At 51.6% G+C, this 17,565-nt stretch overlaps 1 protein-coding gene across 1 annotated transcript; it reads left to right on the top strand.

Moving 5' to 3' along the window:
• The first annotated feature begins 1,173 nt into the window (after nt 1–1,173).
• On the top strand, nt 1,174–14,398 carry LOC142821525 (uncharacterized). The gene is made up of 9 exons (XM_075912700.1): nt 1,174–1,315; nt 1,935–2,404; nt 4,428–4,523; nt 4,758–4,829; nt 5,139–5,161; nt 5,850–5,965; nt 6,517–6,576; nt 11,175–11,288; nt 11,595–14,398. Exons 2-9 carry the CDS (start codon nt 1,940–1,942, stop codon nt 12,938–12,940), a joined length of 2,292 nt encoding a protein of 763 aa, XP_075768815.1. The 5' UTR covers nt 1,174–1,315; nt 1,935–1,939; the 3' UTR covers nt 12,941–14,398.
• The last annotated feature ends 3,167 nt before the right edge of the window (nt 14,399–17,565 follow it).

The raw sequence follows: 17,565 nt of genomic DNA, 5'->3' as shown, positions 1-17,565 counted from the left end.
GGCAGGAAAGAGGGATGGACCAGAGGATGTCTGGCTCAGGGGTGGAATCACAGCTTCCCCCAGGATCCACTCAATGTATTTTACCCAGCATGGTATATCAATTGGGGGACATATTAATGTGGCTTGAGTTTGTTTGCGGGGGGGAGGGGGGTGTCTTTCAACTGTGTTTTCAACAACAGGGTTTCATGTTGATAAGCTGAATTTCACAAAACTGAAGACATCCCGGGCAGATATTACAGCTGTGAATAAATTGTACCAAAACACCAACATTGAGCCTGCCACTTGCAGAATCTAGTTTCATTTATAGATGTGGTACAAGAAGAATCAAATGACCCCTAAAAAAAGATGGCCAGGCCCACTTTTGCCAGATGCTAAGCACTATAAATTAAAATTGAACACTCAGCAATTGGAGCAAAAATGGTGGAAGGAGAAGGCAAGCCCCAGTTTATTCGGCCATGCCAGAAAGGATGGAACTCTGTGTTCACGGCTGTGGAGAGAATTCGGTGCATTCGGAATGAACAAGAAAGGTCCATGAGAAATGTGTTCCCAGGACTCCAAATTAGTATGCAAGAAGCAGTTCTTCGCTTTATGCTTTTCTTTTTGTTACCTCCCCTCCCCCCCCCCCCCCCCGCTGATCATTCTGTATTTTTATTAACATTACATATTGGCTGGTCAAAAGGCTGAATCTAGCAGAGCTGGTTTTATTGGCAGACTATAAAGTGCTACCAGACTGTTAGTCTGTACAGGATGAACTGGAAAAAAAAAATCTCTGCTACCCCCTGAAGCTGGTATAATTTACGCAGCTGCACTCCATTCCATTAGTGCCGTGGTCCCCAACCCGGTGCCCGCGGGCGCCATGGCGCCCGCCGGGCTCTTTACATGCGCCCGCGGAGCGGTCCCGGCGGCGCCGCCCGTACCCTTGCCAGCTCCGGCTCTGGCCTTGGCCCCGCCCCTGGGGGCGCCGCGCGTGCCCTGGCCCCGGCCACCTTCTGCCTTCCACGTGCAACGCTGGGCCGCGCGCTGTTAAAGTACCGACCGTGGCGTCACGCGCATGCGCACCCTCGGCCCCACGTGGCCCGCACTGGCCTTTGACAGTGCGGGGCTGCGGCATCAATCCTCCAGCAGCCGCCCCATCCCCCTGAGTCCCCTATATCCCCCACCGGCACCCCTCCCGCACCAGACCTGAGTCCACGTGGAGCCGCCTCCCCCTCGGGACACTCACCGCGCGCGGGCAGAGACACGGACCAGGGCGGCGCCAGAACCGCTGCGCATGCGCAGTGCCCGGGCAGGAGCCCGCAGTGGCACCGCCTCTCAGGTGAGCATCCCCCGCCCCCCTCCGCGCGCCGCCCCGGGACCCACCAGACGCGCTGGGCAGAAGCCGGGACTGGCCCACGTGGGCATCTCTCGGCCCCGCCCCCGCAACAAAGGGCCGGTCCCAGCGCCCCGCGCGCGCACCCGCCGCAGCCTCCCTCCGCGCGCGGGCAGGGAAAGGGACCAGACGGCGCCGCGGTTACTGCGCATGCGCCGCGCTCCCTGAGCCGGGAGCCGTTGTGAGGGGCCGTTGGGGCCGTTACTCGCTGCGGGGAGGAGCCGCCAGAGCGTGAGGGGCTGTGACCCGCCGTCCTGCGCTGCTGGAGGGTCCGGCGCTGGGTATCGGGGCGCGCCCGTTGGGGGCGGGTCCGGCTGGGCGATGGCCTCCCCCGCTGCTTCGGTCGCCCCCCCCCTTGGGCTGTTGGCGCTTCCTGTTGCTGTGAGGGGGCTGCAGAGTGTGCGGGCCGGGGGGGGGGGTGGGTTTGAACACAGGGTGGGGAAGGGCCCTGCCATGAGGGGCACAGCGATGGCGGGGGAGGCCCAATGGAGACCCTGCTGGGGGGGGGAGCGAAGCTTTTGGGGCTCTTTTGATTTTTAAATGTGATGCGTTTTTTTGTCCTCAGTGCTGATGCCCCCTCCCCCCCCGGACCTGCCCCTCCATTGCTGCTCCATTGAGCTCAGGACAGTGACACGGCCCCGGTCCCCCAGCCCAGAGGCAGCCATGGCTGCAGAGAGCCCCGTGGAAAGTGTCCGGGAGGAAGCGCCGCGTCCCGTCTGTCTGGAGGATTTCACAGCCCCTGTCGCTCTGGAGTGTGGGCACAATTCCTGCCAGGCCCCCCTCAGCCCTCAAGGCAGAGACACTGAGCAGCAGGGACCCCTCCGGCCCAACCGGCAGCTGGCAAACGTGGTGGAACTAGCCAAGCCGCTGAGTTTCCAGGCAGCAGAGAGAGCAAGATGGGACGGGGTGTGTGGGGAGCACCAGAAGGCTCTGAAGCTGTTCTGTGAAGCGGATCAAACTCCCATCTGTGTGGTGTGTGACAGATCCCAGGCTCACATGGTGGTGCCCTTACAGGAAGCTGCCCAGGAGTACAAGGTACAGAGTGACTGTCCAGTGTGATGGGAAATAACATTGGGTTTTAATTACAGGCTAATTTCACTGACTGTTACCGGCCACAGATGTGAACCAACCAGTGTAAAGCAGTGGTCTCCAGCCTTTTAAAGTATCACTTTTTGAATTTAAGTGCAATCCAGGTTCTACCTCAAACCCAAATACCCTTGCCCCACCTCCTTTGTCCCTTGCCCCACCTCCTTTGTGACCCTTTTCTGGGGCCCCACCTCTGCTCACTGCATCCCTTCTCCCTTCCCCATCCTTTCTCCCTTTCATCAAGCAGGGGGCAGAGGGTTAGGATGCAGGAGGGGGTTCACACTCTGTAAGGGAGTTTGAGCTCAGGGGGCTCAGGGTTAGAGAAGGGGCTTGGGGTGCAGGAGAGGTACATGACTAGAACAGGGATTCAGGATAGAGGCTCCAGCTGCACACTGCTTGCTACAGGTGGCTCCTCTGTGGTGGTGCAGTGGGGCTGAGGAAGGCTCGCCCCTTCACCACTCTCAAAAGCAGCCTACAGACTCCCACTGTTTATGGAGATAGAATGCAGGGTGGGAGAAGGAAACAGCTCCAAGGCAAAGGGCAGGAGATGTGCAGCAGGAGGGAGAGGGGGCAGCTGAAGTGCTGCATTTGATAGCCTCTTAGCCAAATCCGTCAAGATCACCTGTCAGAGGCTCCAAGATCTACCTGTAGATCCCAATCTACTGGTTGGTGACCACTTCTGTAAAGCCTTCATGATTCAAGAGATGCAGTAAAAAGTAAATGTTCTGGCTTTGTGGCAACTTATGTCAAGTCTTTACAGATACCTCATGTGGGAAATGTTTCTCTGAGGCTCTAAATCCTGAAACCCAGCCCTCACTGGTGGCGAGAGGGGTGTTTGCACAAGGGAAGGTGTTAATAATCAGAGAGGTTTAGATTACAGGAGCTACAGGCCACTCTGTCAGTGAGCTGCCTTGGGACTGGAGAAGAGGAGGTTACAAGCTGTTACTGATTGGATGAACAGGAATAATAAGCTGTCATTTGCCTTACAGATCCGCAGTGACCCTGCACAATACCCAGCACGGAAAAGTCCCTGCTCTGAGCAGGTCACAGTCCAGTTAGACAAACTGTGGGAAGGGAAGGTGGGGCAGCAAGTTGCTCATAGTCGCCAAACAGATCAGGGATAGAGTTTGGTCCTGAACCCTGGTCCAATTGATAGACTGCACTGCTCCCTGTCCCTCAGCATCACTGAACAGTGATGAAGTGTGGCTCTTAGGAGAAAAAGATGCCTCGATAAAGCCCTAGGCTCAGCAGGGAGAAGAGGTTTCCCACTGGGATGCTGAACTTCAGGGCTGCTCCATGAGGGGTTAAACTCTGATGCAGCAGCTGGCACTAGATGAGGTTGCTGGGCTGGATGCTGTGTGGGGCCCCGAGCGCCTTCACTCCACCCATAGCAGTGTTTCAGGAAGCACAGGTCTATGCCAGGCAGAACTGGGATACAACTGGATTGTAGCAAGAGTTCAAACTGGTTAACTGATGAGCTAATGTTTATCTGTACCAGTTACTGGTTAAACTCCCCACTGCCCCTGAAGTGCCCACTTGCCTCTGGCAGCTGATGTCAGCCTGCAGCTGCCGGGAGTTCCCATTGGCCAGCAGTTCTTGTGGCCACCCCGGCAGACCTCGCAAGAGATCCCTGGCCCCAGGAGAGCCCCTTTCCGCTACCAACCCTGCCTGTCAGCCGGTTAAAAAATATTGTCACTGATAAAATTGTAATCGGTTACGTGATTAGTATTATTAACCACCTGCGTCATTCTTTACGAAGGTGCCACCACCGATCTGTCCCCCATGCTCGTAGGTGTCCTGCTGCATCCGCAGTCTCCTCCTGTGTATTTTTCTATGGACAAAGCCATGTCCAGGGCTGACTCCCTACTGGACAGAGGCAGAGCTCCACAAAACTGGGACTCTCCTAAAGGCAGACAAATAGGCCCCCAACATCTAATGTGGTTTGCCCTCGTGCTTATATCTGTTTCTTCAGGAAAAACTGGAGACTCATTTGAAGACTCTGAAGGAGGAGAGAGAAAAGCTGCTGAGAAGGAAAACAACAGCAGAAGGGAAAAGCCAGGAGCATCTGGTAAGTGCTTGTGGCTATGGACCAGCAGGGACTGGCAGTGGGAGGGCTGTGTTAGGAGGCAGACTCCTGTGTGGCCTTGGTGAGGTTGGGCTTGTTTGCGTTTCTCCTGGATTATGAATCGCTGGCTGTAAAAAGGCCTTGAGCATCCGTGTCAGTGCATGAGTGCAGCTGGAGAAATTAGATGAGGCGGTTGTGAGGTTCCAGATTGACACTGTCAGGAACCTCTCTGTGCAGATTTCCCGTATCAGCGAGGGGATTGGTGAGCTGGAGGGGACATGTCAGAAGCCAGCAAGTGAATTCTTGCAGGTGAGACTGAGGGACAAACATCCCAGCTCCTCACACAGCGAAGAGGGGCTCCTGAATCACAAGTGCTCAGTCCCAGTTGTCAGATCTCAGTGTAACATCTTGTGCATTGCTGCCATGTGAATGACTCTTGTGCTTTGTAGAGTTACAGGCACAGATCTATTAGAGATGGCAAAGCCCCATTCACTCAGGGGATCCATGTTCCTGGGGCCAGGGCAGGGCCTCTCTTCCCAGGTTTTCAATATCCCTTCTCAGAGGTCCCCTGTGTGTGTCCAATGGGGCTGAGATTCTTTTCTGTGTCTTTTTTTCTAGGATGGCAGAAGCGCCCTGAGTGGGTACGTGGTTCTCACTCCCCTCACACTGCACAGACCAGGGAAAAGGCTTGGAGCAGATGTTAGCACCACATCTCCCCAGAGCTCTACAGCCAGATGTTAGACATGAATATCTCTGATGCATTTAATTCTGAGGGTCTCATCCTCGCACTTTAGACTCTGGAATTCCCCATTCAGGATCAAGTGTTTCTTAGAGCTGTCACCTCCCTGGGGATTGGTTGCTGCAGGACTGTGGGGTGGAACATGGGCCTGTCACTGCTGGGCACTGAGCACATTCAGCCCAGGACAGCAGGGATCAAGAGTCTGTCCCACTTGAGGGCTGTTTGGAGACCTGTGCAGAAGGAGCTGGGGAGAGGGGAGCTGGTGTTTCAATCTAATCCCTAGTGGTCAGATTCCTTCAGCCCTTCACATGGGAACCTCCTGTCCCTCAGCATCTAGAGGCCAAGGAGTGAGTTGGCCATGGAGACTCTATTCCCCTTTACTCCCCCAGCCAGTCTCCACAGGACAGAAGTGAAGAACAGAAATGGGATCTTTGAGGGGAAGGTTGCATGGCCATGGGATGTGTTGTCCCTGTTCTCAGGCTGCGAGAATTGGAGGAATTCTAACTCCAGGCCTGTTAGAGCTGAGACTTACTAGCCAGAACTTATCAGCTGCAAATGACATACAATCACATTGAATTATTTCTGTCCAGGTGTGAGACGGGGCAATTTCAGCTGCCGGAAGAGATTTCCCCTGAACTGGAAGAACAAGTCAGAGGTTTCTCCCAGAGAACGATTGCTCTGTCGGAGACTCTGAGGGAGTTCAAAGGTACCTGGAAGGGATGGATGAGGGGAAAGCGGTTCAAGTATCTGAGACTATTGAATCTGGCCTCTGAAGCCAAACTTCCCCTGCCTCAATTCCCACGTGGAGAACGATGGCCCCATCACACTGCTCTCCTTAGAGACACTGAGCGAACAGACCCAACTGCTTGCAGATAGAACCAGGGGTTTGCAAACACTGAACCTCCCATTCAGAGATCAAAATGGCTAAGTTACTGTGATGGCCACGTGTTCCGCCACCACAGCTCCAGGTTATGACAAGAGGCAGTAAGTGAATGGGAAACCAAGTGGAAGGGGCTGAGGAGGGAAGAGTAAATCTCATTTTCAGCTTGTCTCTCCTGGGACAGGTGTGAGGCTGCAGGGATGTTGGCTCCATTGCTGGAAGGTGCCCGAGTGAGAGAGGAAATGAAAGTTTCAGACTCTTTCATACTAAATACCTGAGTGTGTCTCTGATAGAATTGAAATGCAGAGTTCAGAGTGGGACATTGTTATGAATAGGAGAGCCTGGAATCTCACCTCTCTTATCCCTTCCCCCACTAGACACTCTGCCCTCTGCACTGGAGAGAGCAAGAGGAAAATCCCTTGGAGCTTTCAGACAAGGTGAGTTTGCTGGTGGAAATTCTTTAAGTGATGTGAGAATTCCTGTGAAAACATCTTCATGGGATTGTCATTGAAGTTACCAACCAAACCCAGTGACCACGGTGCACACAGCCCTAAATCACCCAGTGATCAGTGAGGAGCCCCAGGGGTGCTGCATGGGGTCCTGTGGACATTTGGAGAAACACTGGTCTATAGGTTTGTGATGCTAAAGGGGTGAAGTTAAAGCACAAAACGGACGGCACCTTCAGGCTCAGATTTCACTGCTCAGTCAGTTTCAATATAAGGTTGGTTTCAAACAATAAATAGGCTGAAAGGCTCCTTCACCCAAACTCCCTCCTAGACCCCTCTATCTGTCCTGTATCCCAAACCGTTACCCCAAGCATCCTCCTCCTCCCAGTGCCCATCCCGGATCCTCCATTTCCTGCATTTATGTCACGGAAGAGTGCAGCTCTCAGCCACTTTCCATTTGGCCACCCCATGAAAATGAATTACCCACCCTGTCGAGTGGATACGGCTCAGTGAGAGCCAATAATTGAAAGCTGAAGCCAGACTATTTTAGACAAGAAAAGAGGCACAAATGTTTGATAGGGAAGCGGTTTAGCTGCTGAAACAAATGAACAAAGAGCTGGTGGATTCTCCCATCTCTTGATGTCTTCCAATCACTGGGGGCTTTCTAGAAAATACACTGTGGGAAAACAGAGCTTTGTGCCTGGGTAACTGGACTAAGTGTAATGGCTTGTGCCACTGAGGGGGTCAGACTGCATAACTGAGGATATCTTCTGAATCTTAAGATCTCATCCTGCAAACACTCAGCACAAGTGTTTAATAATAAGCACACGTATTTAATAATAACACCACCATTCAGATGCTTAACTTTACTGATTCTCTATTTTGGAAAGGGATTATAACGTCTCTGAGATGAGAGCAATGTTTATGCTGCAAATCTGTGAATGAAGACTAAGGCTTTCAAATACAACAGCCTACATTTGGCTTATGTCCATGTTCAGGCAGAGGAATATGTGGCTTGTTATCAGAAACACTGGGTGCTGAGAACTATATCCCATTGTTGCAGATGCAGTAATCTTGTAACTCAAGCCAGGTGCAGAGAGAAATGAATATGGTTTTGGGATCTAAATCCCGTGCGCTGTTAATGGAATATCTAGACTAAGATTCTACCACTGTGGACAAAAGTTTAACACGTGTGTCACGTCACTAGGGACAGAGTGTGGGGAGAATGGGGGTGTGGAAAGGATTAAAAGCCCCTTCTGAAATGTCTCCAATTCACCTTCTCCCCCTGCCAGGCTGCAGAACACCCATGTCTGTCTCTAGCTCAGCCCCTGGCCTTCAGAGCCAGGGACAGGAAATGGCTGTGGCGGAGCTGGTTAGCTTCCAAGAGGTGGCTGTGTATTTCTCTGAGGAGGAATAGGCTTTGCTGGACCCAGGCCAGAGATCCCTCTACAGGGATGTGATGCAGGAGAATTATGAGGCTGTGAACTGGCTGAGTAAGGATTCCTGTCCCCTCGGGTATCGGAAGCTGGGTGGGCTCTGGAGTAGCTGGGTTGGGTTTGGTTCAATATCATTCATTGTCTTTGCCCCCAATATCATGAGTATCTGCCCCAATAATCCTGGCTCTTCTGTGAAAGACTGTCCCCTCCATACTGCCTCCCAGGGAAAGCAGGTTGAGGGACGTAAGAGTGGAGCTGCTCTTCCCACAGCTAAGGTCTCAGTGCGCTTCCCCCCCTATCTTGCCCATCTTGTGCCTTGACTGGAGGTGTGAGTAGAAGGGCTCAGGCAGGAACAGCAGGTACTAGAGGTCTGGGTCTGGCTCTTGGTTTGTCTGATCTTTGTGCCTGCAGGTTCCCCTTGTGGCAGTGGGCTGAGCCAGTATAAGGTGGGTGCAGTTCCCTAAGTCCTTTCTGCCTGTAGCTAATCTCTGTGACATGCTGTTCTTGTCAGTGACAGGGGCTGGATGCTGGGGCTGAGGGAGGGTGGGTGAGGCAGTTCACGCTCTGTGAGTATTTTGTCCGAAGTAGCTCTGTAGTAGAGAAACGTGAGCAGAGCTCTTCTTGCATTTCAGGCACAGGTTGGGTTTCCTTTCAAGAGTTCAGCTTCATTCTCTCTGGGGCTCACTTGCCGCTGTGTGCAGTGGAGATAAATCACATCATCTGTGTTGTGTTTTTAGAGTGAAATATTTTCGAGTAGGGACTTTTTCTTCCTGTGTGTATGTCTGGCTTCATGCTCAGGAAACCTGTGTTCAGTTCTCTGGCCGTCACAGTCTTCCTGTGTGACCTTAATCAAGTCCCTCAAACTCTCTCTCTGTGTCTAGGCTGGCAAAAACTTGCCAGCTGTCTACACTGGCCGTTTGAATTTGTGCAAGAACACTGACTATCTAATGTATGATTGTCAGCTTTCTTGCGCAGATACACTGATGCTCTCGCTCGGGAAAAAGCCCTCTTGCACAAATGCTTTTGCGCAAGAGGGCCAGTGTAGATAGGTAAAAACTGTTTTGCGCAAAAAAGCCCCGATGGCGAAAATGGCCACCAGAGCTTTCTTGTGCCAAACCGCGTCTATATTGACACATGCTTTTGCGCAAAAGCATCCGTGCCAATCTAGACGCTCTTTTCCAGAAATGCTTTTAACGGAAGAACTTTTCTGTTGGAAAGTATTTGCGGAAAATCATTCCAATCTAGACGCAGCCTCTGTGTGCAGTCACCTCTCTCTTTAATAGCTATTAAAGAGAGAGCTGTTTCTCAGAGCTGGGAAAGATACCTACATTAAAGAGTGATAATGCTTAGCTTCATATGTGCACCCCAATAGCACAGTTGGGTCCTGATTTACACCAGAGTTCCCCAGTGCTGCTGTGATTGATAATTTTTCTTCCCACAGTGACTGCAGTGCCATTAGAATTTCTGCTAATGCCACAGAGCGTTGTTATGGCTGTTCAGTGTGGCTCTTTCTGGAGCTCTGATGCCAGCAGCACTGTCAGAGCCTGCGGCTTATCCATGCAGCACAGCTCAGGGTTGCTGCTAAGAAAGATTCAGGCTCCATTTGGAGGCTAAGGCACTCGGCCAAGTTTATTGTGAAAAGGAGCAGGATGCTAGTGTCCCAGCTCCTTAGGCACAGGTATAGTGAGACTTGTCCCAACCCAATAACGGTACCAATAAGTCAGCAGTGAGAATGCTGCCCCTCAGCCAGCATCAACATGCCCCTCTTGTGACTTCTCATACATTGACACAAACAAGAGGCATGTTCCATGTGTTCTACCCCCTTAGCCTCCTGCCTGTTTATTTTGAACAAAACATCCGTATCCATTATCCCCTCATCCCGCTCTTGTGCACAAGGGTCAGTGTCTTTCTGAGCCATCTCTTAGGACTGTTTTTCCAGTTACTGTGGAGATGTGTGTTGATTGGCCTCTTCCTGCTCAGGAATGCGCTTTCCTGGTTAGTTGGTCCCCAGTGTTCCACCATTCTGCCAAAGCCCAGCCTGTTCTAGTTAAAAAAGAATGGACATACACAGCTGCAATAAATCTTTTGCGAAGTGTGCTGGGTGCCACGTCAATGGGAATGTTCTGATGTGATGACTATGATTATCTTATTTAACAGCAGTAGCACAGTGATCTCCATGGCCATGTCCCAGGTGGATCTTCTGAACAGAAAATGAAGTTCCAAGAAGGGGTGGGGACAAAGCTGAGGGAAACACACTCACAAGGTATAAAGGTGATAGATTCTGTGCAACCCTGGAGGGGCACCAAATCAAAGGCCAGGCTGGCCACAAGAGCCAGACTGGGAAACCACAAAAAGGCTGCTGCTGGCAGAGTAGAATGGAGGTTGCAGAGGGGGAGCTGAGCAACAGTCACAAGCACCAGGGAAGCAGCATGGCCCAGCTCCGCCCTGGCTTGCCCCAACAGAAGCCCAGCGCCACCCTGGGCAGCCATGGCAATGGCAACTGTTGTGGGCAGCTGGCAGGGCCCACCCAGACACAGGCATTTGGGATCAGGAGTGGCACATAGGCAGGGCGTGAAGCAAGCAGCCAAGGATTCACTTAGATGCTCAGGCAACTTCCTCTACCTCCTCCTGGCCCAAGTAGAACATCTGAGCCAAAGATCAGGGCAAGCCCAGTCCACCAGCCAGGGGTTTTGTGGACAGAGCTTGGGGAGCTAGACATCTGCTGGGTCCTTCATCTCCAAGTTCTAGTGACCTGCCATGTGGCAGCTGCTATCTGAGCCCTACCTGGGGACCTTGGTGTCACACCTTCATGCCCTCACTAGAGCTCCCCTTCTGAGCCGTGTGTTCCTGTCCAACTGTGGGATTCCGGGTGGATGGACCGGGCTGTGAGGGGGTCTGAGTTGGACCCTGGAAAGTGCAGCAGAGCGCTTAGCTGCCCTGGGGAATGAGCTGGGCCATTCCCAAGGTGGGGGAATGATGCATCTTTACTGCAGGTGAGTGTGTCCTGGGATCTTGTACCAGCCAGAGCCCAGTCTCTGCAAGGTGGGGAACAGAGCCTCTCTGGGTCGGTGACTCGGATCCTGGCTCTGAAAGCCGGAATGGCAAAGACCTTAATGATCAAGATCAGCACTTGGTTTTTTGCTCTTCAAACAGCATTTCCAGTCTCCGAAACAGATGTGATCTCCTGGGTGGAGCAAGAGGAGGAGCTGCGGGTCCCAGATCCTCCGAGCTGTGAGGAAGGGGAGATCATCAGCAACACCCAGACAGGTGAGCAATCAGTTAAACTGACTCAGAAACCAATTTCTGTCTCCTTATAGCAGATGTAACTTGTGTGTTTTCATGAAGTCTGACTGACTGTTCAGCTTGTCTTCAACTCCAGTAAGAGTGTGGTGAGCGAGGAAAGGCTGGGTTCTCTTCTCTGTGGACGGGTTGTGAAGGAGGACAATGAACTCAGCTCATGATAATTTGACCATTATTTGAGCGTGTGTCCCCTTTTCTATTCCTCTTTTAGAGTTTCCTTGCAGTTCATCGTGGAGAATAACTCCTGTCTGGATCATTCCTCTATTCCAACAGGTGACGGGACACTGACTGAGAACCATGAAAAGAGTCTTCAGCAGGAAGGACTGGAGCAAGTGTCTCCATGTGGACTATTATTGAGACGATCTGATGGACATGTTTTCCAGATATGTGAGCAAGGAGAGAGCTGTGAGAGTCAGCATAGCCCAGAAAAGCAGCAGGGAAACCATCTAGGAGAGGGACAGGGTAACTCCAGGAGCACAGGGGAGAAAAGAAACACAGAAACCGTCCAACAGGAAATCCCCCATCAACAGTCACCCTGCACGTGTAGTGACTGTGAAACTCTTACTGAACATCAAAGGGTCCATACGGGAGAGAAGCCCTTCAAGTGCTCTGACTCTGGGAAAAGCTTCAGTGAGCACTCACACTTTACAAACCATCAGAAAATACATACAAGAGACACACCCCATAACTGCTCTGACTGTGGGAAAAACTTCAGTACAAACTCACACTTGGTTATCCATAGGATGGCTCACACAGGAGAGAATCCTTTCAATTGCTCTGACTGCGGGAAAAACTTCAGTAGTAGCTCAAGCCTTGTTGCCCATAGGAGGAGCCACACAGGGGAGAAACCTTTCAATTGCTCTGACTGCAAGAAAAGCTTCAGTAAGAGTTCAACCCTTGTTAGACATAGGAGGACCCACACGGGGGAAAAACCTTTCAATTGCTCTGACTGCGGGAAAAGCTTCAGTAGTAATGGAGAACTTATTACACATTGGAGGATCCACACAGGAGAGAAACCTTTCAATTGCTCTGACTGCGGGAAAAGCTTCAGTCAGAAGTCAAACCTTGTTACCCATAGGAAGAGCCACACAGGAGAGAAACCTTTCAATTGCTCTGACTGCAGGAAAAGCTTCAGTCAGAAGTCAAACCTTGTTACCCATAGGAAGAGCCACACAGGAGAGAAACCTTTCCATTGCTCTGACTGTGGACAAAGCTTCAGTAACAGCACAAGCCTTCTTAGTCATAGAATGACCCACACAGGAGAGAAACCCTTCTACTGCTCTCACTGTGGGAAAAGCTTCCGTAGAAGCTCAAACCTTATTACCCATAGGAGGAGCCACACAGGAGAGAAACCTTTCAATTGCTCTGACTGTGGCAAAAGCTTCAGTCAGATTTCACACCTTGTTTGTCATAGGAGAGCCCACACAGGAGAGAAACCCTTCTACTGCTCTGACTGTGGGAAAAGCTTCCGTAGAAGTTCAAACCTTATTACCCATAGGAGGAGCCACACAGGAGAGAAACCTTACAGTTGCTCTGACTGCGGGAAAAGCTTCAGTCACAGCTCAAGCCTTTTATACCATAAGAGAACCCACACAGGAAAAACTTTTCAATTGCTCTGACTGCGGGAAAAGCTTCAGTCAGTGCTCCTGCGTTACTAGCCATCAGAATACATACAAGAGAATCGCCTTATAAAAGCTCTGATTGCAGAAAAGGCTTCAAACAGGTCAGACTTTGTTAAAGATTAGACAGTTCACAGAGGGGAGAAAACCATTCAGTTATTCTGACTGTGGGGAAAGCTTCAGTCAGAGCTCAAATCTTCTTAGCCTTTGGAGGACCCACAGAGGAGAGAAACGTATACCCTGAGTTCCTTTTAAGCTGCCTGGCTAGGTGGCTGTGGTCCCAGAAGACCCCTTGGGGAGGGCCTCCGAGGGTACTGACCTGGCCACTGCCACTCACCTTTCTGCTCTCTGGGACTTCTCACCACCCAGTCCTGCTGGGGAAGCTCCTTAGTCTCTCCTGGCCAAGGCCCCGAGCTGAGATTCCCGCCCCACCCCCGCCTCTGAGCAGCGGTACTGACACTGAACCTCTTCAGGTCTGAGGAGAGAGCAGTTTAGGGCCCAGCTTCCTAGGATAGCACTCCCCAAATGGGATCAAACCCCAAAGAATGGGGTACGCCCCATTTAGCAATGAAAGGGGGATGTGCACACCGATTGCTCCCATAGGTAGTAATTGTTTACACTAGGCTTGATAGTAAGTACAAGCTGTAGGAGTTAAGTGGTGATAAGTGAGAACAGGCAGAGCAAAGCAGATTACAAACTCAAAGGTAAAAAAAAATGCTTTGTTAATGCTTCACTGAAACTTCAGTACAAACTTTTACAAACTCCCCCTAAAACCTCTTTTCCAGCTGCCCCTACAAACCAGGGCTCTCTCCCACCCTGGGGTCTTTGGCTCCTTCCTTCAGACGCAGCCCAGCCAAAAGACCTAAGTTCTCCAGGTGGATGTTATTTCCAAATAACTGCTTGCTGTGTAGACATGCACTGTAATTCCGAAATAAGGCTGCTGTGTAGATGCACCCCAAGGGTCACTGACCAGTGGCCTGGGCTCTCCATACACAGGAATCCCAGTGTGGTTTCTGTGGTCCTAAGTCCGGCTTCTGAGGACTGCAGGAAAAAGACCTGGTGTGGACAGGGAAATCCCAATGAAGCTCCCGGCAGAGCGTGACTGGTCCCATCTCAGAGCCCTGGTTCCGTCTCTGGGTATAGTTCCTGCTGGGCTCTTCTGGACTACTCCAGATCATTTGTTCATGTGAACTTGTGTTTTTGTTTTAGTACAATGACATATAGAACTTTTTAACTAACACAGACATGTAATGAGGCAAGAAATAAAGCAGGTTTAGCCACTGCAGAAGAAAACGAGCAAGTTTATTTATTTCCTAGATTCTGAGGCTTAAAAGATTTCCTTATGTTTCACTCTTACAAATGTGAACGTGTTGAATAACCTACCCTGTGTTGTGGGTTTTCTCTCTCTGTGATGGCCATCAGGTCATGCACTTTGATCTCTGGTTAGTTAGATGTGCAGACAGCACAACACAAATGAGAACTTACCAGAATAAAAGGGGTGAGGAGTCCTGTGGCACCTTATAGGCTAACTAAAGTGTTGAAGCATAAGCTTTCATGGGCAAAGACCCACTTCGTCAGATGCATCTGACGAAGTGGGTCTTTGCCCACAAAAGCTTATGCTCCAACACTTCAGTTAGTCTATAAGGTGCCACAGGACTCCTCGCCGCTTTTGCAGATTCAGACTAACATGGCTACCCCTCTGATAACTTACCAGAATGTTCATTGTATTTTAACCATATGCTAGCCTTTGCCACAAGCTCTGTGTGCAGTTTAAGCAATGACAATGGTCACTATTTCTCAGCAGTGGGGCTGGAGCAAAGGAAGATGGGGGGGCATGACAGTTGCCCTGACACTGTGACATCCCCGCTGTGCCCCCCAGAGATGCCCCTCTCTGCGGGTTTCTAATCTCCCAACCAAAGCCCTCCAGGCCAGTTACAGCTGAGCTGGGCCAGCTACAGCCTGGCCACTGGGCTGCTATCTCAGTGCAGACATACCCAGAGCGATTCCTTTTAAGTTGGTGTCTCAGGGAGTCTCTCCACTTTCCAGCCCCCCATGTGAGTGCTGCTCTCTGGCGGTTCCTGGGAGAGTTGGGCTGTGGGCAGGGCTAGCCCAAGCCATTCTTGCACCCAGGGCAGTGGGCGCATGCTGCATGCATGCCTTTGCAAATGAAGCAGATGGTTAGTTTCTCCCACGCCTGAGCTATGTCTACACTCGTGGCTTCTTGCACAAGAACATCTTGCGCAAGGCTTCTTGTGCAAGAAGTCTTGCACAAGAAAACATCCACACTACCATCTGCGAGCTGTACTTTTGTGCAAGAGCGCCCATGGCAGTGTAGGCGCTCTCTTGCGCAAGAAAGCTCTGATGGCCATTTTAGCCATAGAGCTTTCTTGTGCAAGAAATCCCTGCCGAGTGTCCACACTGCCCTCTTGTGCAACAGCTCCTGTGCAAGAGGGCTTACACCTGTTAAAAAAGAGCATAGCTCTTGCGCAAGAAGCCCTCTCTTACCACGCCGTACTGTAAATTTCCTTGAGCAAGAGCAGGCGGGCAGTGTGGATGCTTTGCAGATTCTTGCCCAAGAACGGCTGTACTTGAGCAAGAAGCTGCGAGTGTAGATGTAGCGCTGGTGTCCTTTGTTCTGCAGTAACTGGCTCCCACCATCCCATGGCTGCTGCCGGAGATCCCCAGCTGGGAACCCCTCTCCTGGAGGCTGGGGCTTGGGCCATTCTATGTAGGAAACCCAAGGCCAGATTAAGGCATGGGCTTGCCGGGCAGCTGCCCAGCGTGCCTGATATAAGGGGCGCTGTGAGCCCCTTACAGCTGATAACTGCCATCAGGCACCATGCATCCATAGTGTGAGCTGCAGCAGCTCCCACCAGCCACCCTGCAGGGACTGCCCCAGGCAGGGGCCGCATTAACTCCTGTAGCGCTGGCCAGCAGCACCCTTCCCGCCACGGCTGCAGGGCCCTGCATAGCCAGGCTCGGCCTGCTCCCAGTGGTACCAGGCTGAGCACCAGTGGCGGTGGCCGGGCAAGGCACATGCCTTCTGTTGCCGCCAGCTCTGCACGCCCTCTCCCACATTCCAGGCGGGGGCTGGGCCACCGATGCACCCTTCCCCTACCTAGGGCGCTGGAATGGCTTGGTCTGGCCCTGAGGAAACCCCCTCCGAGGGGGAAGCAGGGATGCTGCTGTGGTGTCCCTGAGAACAGTCAACCCACTCATCTATTGACCCAGCTGGCAGCAGCCTGTGGCTCATTTCCCCTTCCTCACCTGGGCGGGGACTTGGCTGCGAGTGATGGTGTCCTGTTTCTCAGGGAGCTCTGACCAGTGGGCTGGGATGGGGCTTGGCAGAAATCTTTCCCAGAGACACAGGCTGGAGAGATGTTTGTGGGGAAGCATTTTGTAAATGTCGATGGATGTAAACGGTTCCTGCAAGTGGGGGGTTTGAAGCTTTCATTTAAAAATTTCCTTTGTCCTGTTGTTTCTGCTCTGTGGTGTTATCCCATTTGTCTGCCATGCAAAAGGTCTGTGTCAAACCCAGGAGGAAAGAGCCCCCCTCTTTCTCCATTCAATTCCTTCTCTGCTCCCTCAGGCCCACTCCTGTCTCTCTCACAGCCCCAGCTGTTTTGCTTTCTGCCCTGGTGTGTACCCTTCCCTGGCACTATAATACCATGGGATCCTTTGCCAGCTTCTTAACTAGTAGCTTGTTTAGGGCATGTTTACACAGCAGAGCAAAAGTCGAACTAAGATACACAACTTCATCTACTTATTTGTGTAGTTGAAGTCAATATAGCTTCACTTGGCTTTTGATGCTATGGACAGCAGGTAGTAGAAGGAAGAAACCTTTCCCTTCCCTGAAATGGGGGTTACTGGAGTCAGAGTAGGAAGTCTGCCAACTTGTACTTAATTTGAAATAACAGCTTGCTGTGTAGACAGGCACTTTATTTCCAAATAACACTCCAGTGTAGACATGCTCTTATTGTCCCATCACAGAGCTGATGCTGAAGGACAGGAAGCTACAGAGTGCTGAAGGGGAGCAATCAGATACTGATGGGTTTTTTCCCCTCCTTCTTTCATGGTTGGGGGAATTTTCTTCTGCTCTCCTATGAGATTGGAAATGTCAGTTAGTTTCCTCCCTGCTGGGTTCTACCAGAGAAGTCAGAGACTTTTTCTACCTGAGAGCTGGAGAAAGCTGAGACTGAATTGCCTTGTATGCAGAGAATGTAACAGAAGGGAGAGCATTGTCTAGCATGGGGCTTGTACCTATGACTCTGAGAATAAGAGTCACATCCTCTACTAACTGAGCTAGCTGCTCTATGTGCAATGTCCCTCCCGCAATACCCTGTCACAGGATAGAGGATCAGCATGTTCTCAAATGCTTGATTCAAGGCTCTGTCCTGTCCCCAATGGGGTGCTCTGGTCTGTGTGGGGAGGCCTAGGCACACTGACCTCTTTTACCACAAGAATGGCCCCATTTCATTCTCTCAAGTAACAGGAGAAGGTAGCAGCAAGGGAAGGTCCCCTGAGTGAAACCAGGCAGAAACACCATGTCTCCTGTTTTGCAGCAACCCTTTCTGCCCTGGCAGGCACTGCCCCTTCTCGCACTGGCCTGGGCCTGGCATCCCTCT

The sequence above is a fragment of the Pelodiscus sinensis genome, chromosome 31 (assembly GCF_049634645.1).
Source record: "Pelodiscus sinensis isolate JC-2024 chromosome 31, ASM4963464v1, whole genome shotgun sequence".
NCBI lineage: Eukaryota > Metazoa > Chordata > Testudines > Trionychidae > Pelodiscus > Pelodiscus sinensis.
Note: the sequence above shows the minus strand (reverse complement) of the source record. Positions and strands in the feature narration are given on the sequence as shown.